This window comes from Adiantum capillus-veneris, chromosome 15 (genome assembly GCF_014529385.1).
Source record: "Adiantum capillus-veneris isolate H3 chromosome 15, ASM1452938v2, whole genome shotgun sequence".
In the NCBI taxonomy this organism is placed as follows: domain Eukaryota; kingdom Viridiplantae; phylum Streptophyta; class Polypodiopsida; order Polypodiales; family Pteridaceae; genus Adiantum; species Adiantum capillus-veneris.
In genome coordinates this window covers 112,429,609-112,436,637 of record NC_140945.1, presented here as the reverse complement: position 1 = coordinate 112,436,637, position 7,029 = coordinate 112,429,609, and the positions used below count along the sequence as shown (strand labels likewise).

The following is a 7,029-nucleotide window of genomic DNA, read 5'->3' as shown; positions in this document are numbered from 1 at the left end:
TCTAAAAAAAAGTGCGTTTACTGGTAGCCCATAACCTGAATCGTTCTCAAGATTGGTGTTACTACTTGTGCCACATTGTCATGCCTCTTGCCTAGGATAATCAACTAGCAACCCGAGCCTTTTCTTATTAGGTCTATTTTGATAGACACTATTCGAGATGCCACTGGCTAGTGTATAATGTAAGTTTTGTAGGCTACCATGCAAGGGTTGTCTGCCACATTGATCAGCTAACAAGGAAAATCGTGTTCTCACACGGAGACTAAACACTAGTGATGGTGGCCAACTTTCTTCGATAATACGCAGCAAGCACCACACATGTCACATCACCTTCATCCTCACATAGATATTGCTATGCTGTCTAGTAACCTGTTTCAACCGACTTGTTTTGAACCTAGATTTTGGAATACACAACGGTCCACACATGATACAATATATATGGCCTTCATATGGGAAAATCAAGGGTTAACATCCCTGCGTGTGGAGCTCTCTCCTTGTGAGTTTTTCACAATCCTCTCAGAGGGCTCCCCCATAAGCCCTTTAAAGGCACCTTTAGAGGCCACTTCATCCTGTGACATTGCTCCCCATATTTTTTTGAGAAACACAAGAGGTGATTAGAGCTACTGCTACCTTTTTGTTAGGACCCACACATTATCGAGATGCATCTTGGACGGGTTGCAAGAGGTTCCTTGACGCTGACAGCCAGGTCTTGGGGTTCTCTAGCTACGGCAGCGTTTGAAGGGTGTGGGGGGGGGGGGGGGGGGGGTACAAGTAAACATTAAAAGGCAGTTTTGCTTGCCAAAAACTCCATTATAAATCTTTTATGTCGACCACGTCAGCAGTGGCGGGCGGTCACTTGTGAATGCTGTCTTATTGGGCCAAGTAGATGCCAAATCATTAGCAAAAGCAGAGTCGAAGGGGATGAAGCATTATTCAAGGCGTATGTTACTTCTTTCTGCAGCGAAGCTCGACACGGAGTCGTGTTCAAGCTAATGCTGCTGTTTTGATCGGAACATGGCCGCATCAGGTTTCTCTGCCTCTCTCTTTTCTCTCTTTTTTTTTTTCGCCTTCTCCTACTGCTCAGACTCCCCAGAGATACACGGCTCGCGGCTCATGTTGTTGGCTCCGTTTGTCCAGGTGGGTCGGCCTCTCCACGCAAGCCTTGGGAAGGTGCACGGAGTGCATCATTGGGCCCTTCTCCTTTTCGACCGGCCTCCGAGAGCAGCAACACGGCAGTGGTTGTGGAATCGGCTGGAGTTGCTGATTCCAATGACAATAAGAATACGATCTTGAATCCAACGCAGAATGGAGCTATTGTTGGCAGACCTCCCATGCCAGTCCGAAGCTATGGTGGCCAAGGTATCTTTTAGTGTCATGAATAGCACCTAAACGACAACCCATATTGTATGTGTGGTTGTGTTAATATAAATTATAATCTCCATCTTCATATGTCAGGTAGTTCATTGCATGGCTTAGTTACGTGATGGTTCTGTTATCTTCAGGCATTGAGTTATCGTCTAACTCAACTATTATTTTGCAGTAGTAAGAAGTACTGAGATGAACTATTTGAGTAAGGACGTAGGATCCTGACATGTTTATTGTTTTCATCTCTTGGGCCGATCTTGATGGTCGGGTACCCCTGTGTAACGTTTTTTTGAAGCTTCCATGGGCTCTATTTGAGTGCAAAGTTTGAGCCATGATCATGGATTGTTAGCTAAAAATAAAGTGTACAGCCAGTCAAGATTGATCATATGTTCTTTCTTGCTTTTATTTTTTGGAGGGGCTTGGTCTGCCATAAGCATATGCTTGTTCAAGGCTCTCGGTCAAGAAGGTCGGCCAACATAGATATTCAATATCTTATTGCTCCCGCCCCCCCCCCCCCCCCCCCCCCCCCCCCCCCCCCCCCCCCCCCAACCCCACCACAAACACACACACACACACACACACCCACCACCACCACCATGCACGCGCGCACACACACACACACACACACACACACACTCTCTTTCTTGCATTAATTACGTGAACATGCGATTTTCATGCTAGTAACGACATTGGAATAAGACCAATTGTCTTAAGGGACTTAAAAACTACCGTATATGTAAAGCGTGGGGAGTCCCTTTGTGGAAAATAACACAAGTCGGTGAGGATTACTATGTCACCTCCTATCTAGTATTGGCTCAAGTATCTTCCTAGAGTAGTTTAGGGAGTTAGGGCTGTTCTGTGCTGTGCTCGCATGAGGAGGTAAAAAGCAGCTGAAAGTCTACGTAAAAAAAATTTGGGAAGCTTTTGGGCTTTGCTTTATTTGATAGAAGCTTTTGATTTTGAAGCTTTTTGGGGCTTTGCTTTTAGCATCCCTTGTAAACCTTTATAAGTGAGGTTTGGGCTCTCACTTCTCAGAGCATCTGGACACTGAGTCTGAGAGTGAGACCCTCCCACTCCCTTGTACTTTGAGTTGCAGATTAATACAAAAAGAAATACCAAAAGGGGCGGCAGTCTCTGGGGCCAATATCTCTAGGCACGGAACTCCACCGGGCGGTTTCAAATCAATTGTGAACTGTGAACTGTTTTGAAGTGAATTCTTGTCGTGTCGTGGTAGAATCTTGACTTGGAGTGTCCAAGTCTCTTACACAGATGCATCCATCTTACCATCGTACTTAGGCTGGACAAGCCCTTCTTTCTTGAGTTACTTGCCACTCTTCAAAAACACAGATTAGGGATCAACACCAATGTAATGTGCAGCAGAAGTGAATGATGGTGTATGGCTTAGGATGAGTGATCGGTGAGTGCTCAAGGTTCCTTTTACTTTAGAGGAAGGGAGAGCCTTCCTTGCTTAGAGATGCGCAATGACCAAACAAGAGAGTGGAATGCAAACTGTGAGTGAGTGCAAGAGAGTGCTATAGAGAGAGAAGAGAAGAGACGACACCAGATGGATCATGGGTCCCAAACCCCCCTCTAAGGGCCCCCTCTCTAGCAATAGAGAAGTATTTGCTTTAGATTGCACAATTTGGTACAATGCTTCTAGATGCTGTGCTACTTGACGACGATGACGTCGACGTCGATGACGACGACGACAATGATGATAGACGATTTTGACGATGACGATGATAACTGTGACGATGTTGTCGCTGTCAAGGTCGAGATCTGCGAGGCTAATGCCTGAAATCTGAAAACGCTAGGTGAATTGCGGAGGATCTGCAACTGCGGTGCTGCTACGGGGGCAGATCTGCAATTGTCCATGCATGCAATGGTTGGAAACAGCAAAACGCTGGCTGTCTAGAGGCTGAAAACTGAAAACGCTGGCTGTTCTTGAGCGCTGGCTGATCTGCTGTGATAGGGCGATTGCGGTGAGGTTCTGCTACTGGGTGGGAGCGGTTCGGCGAGGCTAAAGTCTTATTTGAAAACGCTGGTCCTCTAGGCTGAAAACGATGATGCTTGAGGGCAAAACACTGGCCTTGCTGGTTCTTGGGGAAACGTTGGGAAGCCCGAGGGTGCTGTTGGCTACCATGCCCTCCTTGTGTCCGTGCCTCTTCTTCTGTCTACTGGCGCCTTGGGTCTCCTTTTATAGGTGCCTACAATTGGGTCGAGCAACCTTCAGAAGCCTCTACGATTCTAATTGCCAAAAAGTCACTTACTAAAAATAATGCCATAAGAGGTGGTTCACATGCAGCTTGGGGAAAATGGGTTCATGTGGTCATACTGCTCATGCTGGGTATTTACTATTGAGTACTTATGCTAATGATCTTGGGTTGTGCAATCAGGCTCACAAGGGTGCCAAAACGCTTCCTAGGCTAACTAAACCCTAGAAGTAGGAATAGCTTGTCCACATGCACATAGGGTTAGATGTGCACGTGACAGTATGCTTGTGAGGTTTCATTCATCATTGGTTGACACATTGGATCTACATGTTGTCACTTAGAATGTCAATGGCTTGCATCACACTAGCATCAGTGGTCCTAGACATAATTTTCTTCGTAGAGATTTGCGCTCTCATGTAGATCAAGATGTGGATATCCTTCTTGTGCAGGAGCACAAGTTATGTATGGATAGTTATCGCAGATGTGGCAAGTTGCCCCCGGGGATTCTCGTACTTTGTGTGAAATTGCGATTGGACAAACGTACTCTAGCAATGGTGTATGCATTCCTGTGCGACCTCGTTGGGGCCATTGTGTTCGTGACCATGGTACTTTAGTACATGGTAGAGCGATGTGGTTTACTCTCCAGATTGATGATACCTTGGTTGGAGTGATGTGCATCTATGCCCCCACTTCAGCCCAAGAGAGAGCCGAGTTCTAGCAACAGATTGTACATGCGTTGCCTCTTGTGGATTCGTGGGTTGTCGGTGGTGATTTCAACAATGTAGATACCATTGAGGATAGGCACACCATTCAACCTCTATCCTTACCATATCTAGCACGTGTGAAAGAGATGCTTGGGACAAATTCCTCTTTGTAGTTTCTGGCATAGATGCCATCTGTGGCTCGCACCCCATAGTCATTGCAATTTTGTGGGGTTTAGACTGCAATCAAGTTGTTTGCTAGAGAGACTAGACAGATTTTATGTGGACGCAGCATCCCATGGTGGTACAATTACGATTTGGTCTGACCATGCCCCAGTTTCTTTGCTTTCGAGTTTTGAAATTTCCTCTATGCCTAGATGTGGACCGCACATACCTGATAGGATGCTTCATTGTCTCAACTGATTCGGGATGTTTGGACACGCACTGCTTTTTCAGATCCAGTGTCCCATGTGCTTACATGCACCACTGCGTCCTCTGAGGCTTGTAGACAGACCAATGTAAAGCGGCGACAATGCCTGTTTCGCAGAGAACGTGACCTACAGGATTGCTTGAGTTGCATTTGGCGACAGCTTGAGGAGTTTGCAGAAGAAGAGTTCGTGGGTGAGCGCGAGGTTGACACGAGAGATTCAGATTGAGATCCGAATTTGCCGATCATTTTTTGGTCTCTACATGGATATCCAAAGCAGATAGGATGAAGAAGGATCTCTTTGCCCACTTCCGAGAGCGCCCCAAGGGGACTTCTATTAGTGTCTTATGTGATTCTGCAGACAGATTACATATAGATTGTGACGAGGTCCTTCACATAGCTTCAGATTATTTTGAGCATTTGTTTACTGCTGACCAGCTTACAGGTGATATTCTGCGTGCTAGTGAAGAGGTTTGGTCTCATGTACAGCCTGTGGTTAGAGAGGCTATGTGCCATTCGTTACCAGCCCCTTTCACTGATGCATGACGCAATGGTTGGCCTGGATAGTGTCTCCTGTCCCGGAGAGGATGGGTTTGAGTAGACAGTTCTTTCTGAGGTTCTGGGATGCCTTCAGGTTTGCAACACATATTTGAGACAGGTTGGATGCCTATCTCTATGTGTTCAGGTTTTTTTTCTCTTATACCAAAAGGCGGAGATGGATCGTCCCTCTGAAAGTGGAGACTGATCACGCAACCCTCATGTCTTCTGTGTATAAGATCTTCGCTCGCATGATCCGTATGCGCTTGAAACCCTTAATGCTCGAACTCATTAATGCTTCAGAGACAGGTTTTGTGCAAGACCATTGTATCTTAGATGACATCTTCACTTTCTATGAAGCAATCGAGTGGGCTCGTCGGATAGATCAGCCTATAGCTTTCAAACTTGATTTTGAGAAGGCTTATGACATAGTAGATTGGAGTTTCTTAGAGGGCACTATTCAAAGAATGGGTTTCCCCTTATAGAGGATCAAAGGTACTTCTGCTTTATACCGTACTGCTTCCAACGCTGTCACAATTAGGGGCCACATTGGATGTCGTTTTCCACTGTCGCGTCTGGTTTGCCAAGGATGCCCCTTGGCTGCGTACTTTCTGATTTTTGCGGAGGTCATGTCTCTTTTCTTGCGCCACATAACCCCACAATTGAGAGGTCTTGCCATGCCATTGGCTGGCTCGTTGGATTTGTTGGATCAGGAATATATTGATGACACCATACTCTTTGTTCGATATGACACGCCGACCTTTGGGATGCTCTTGCTACCTTCTGCATGGCTGGTGGTGCTCTCATAAATTGGCACAAGTCTTTTGGCTTTCTAGTAGGAATAGATGAAGATTGTCACTATATTTGGCTTTCTAAAGGACAAACTTGCAAGTATTTGGGTTTCCATGTTGGGATTGATGCGTCCGTTGAGCAGCAGTTTGCGCCCGTGCTACAATCCACCAGGAAGAAACTTTGCTATTGGTCATCCTTGCATTTATCCTTGGCTGGTAGAGCCCTTGTGGTAAATCAAGAAGTTCTTGCGACGACTTGGCTCACCACATCTTGCATGACTCTTCACTCACACATCATGGCGCGTTTAAGGTGCCTTGTAAGTAACTTTTTGTGGGGTGGCATGGATGGCTCTACTGATAGTCGACCACGAGTCCATTGGGACAATCATTTTACCTCGAGAGGAGGGAGGATTGGGGATCATTGATCCAGAGATGCAAAGCAAGGCACTGCTTGTGAAGCTCATAGTTCACGGATTGTTTCCAGGGGCAGAGCCTTGGAAATTGTTTCTGCATCATGCTTTGTCACATACCTCTCCTCGTTTGGATCTCTAGATATTGCTGGTGTATGTGGTGCCTGACCATCAGATTCATCTTCACTGATGCACCCTTGGATACGTCCCATTTGTCACCATTTATTCGTTGCTTGCTGCAGATTTGGAACGACTTTCGTCTTGCTTTCATGCGACACCTACCTTCTTTTGTCGAGAAGGTAACGAGGCAGCCAGTTGTATGGAATGCATATGGCCGTCCGCTAGGTGAGAGCACTCACATTGATCGGGCTAGATGGGATGACGGAGCGGCAAGCTCTTTACGCCGTTGGTTAGATGCTTCCTTGGTTGGGGCACAAGTTATTGGAGAAACCTGTAGGATTCATCGAGGAGTTATTACCCGTATGAGAGAGATTGATGAGGCGGCCATTCCACCCGATTGGCATGCCTTGATCGAGGGACAAACTACTTTACCTTCCCATCAAGGATGGTGGGCGTACTTTGATCCCA

At 46.4% G+C, this 7,029-nt stretch overlaps 1 protein-coding gene across 1 annotated transcript in view; it reads left to right on the top strand.

Annotated features, from left to right (window-relative positions):
* Positions 1-865: 865 nt before the first annotated feature.
* The window catches only part of LOC147441292 (peroxisomal membrane protein 13-like), a 33,778-nt gene continuing 27,614 nt past the window's right edge, over positions 866-7,029 (top strand). The window contains exons 1-2 of the mRNA XM_086482976.1: positions 866-1,024; positions 1,135-1,356. Of these exons, the coding sequence (XP_086339102.1) occupies positions 1,012-1,024; positions 1,135-1,356 (235 nt within the window). The 5' untranslated portion in view covers positions 866-1,011. The remainder of the gene's footprint in view (positions 1,025-1,134; positions 1,357-7,029) is intronic.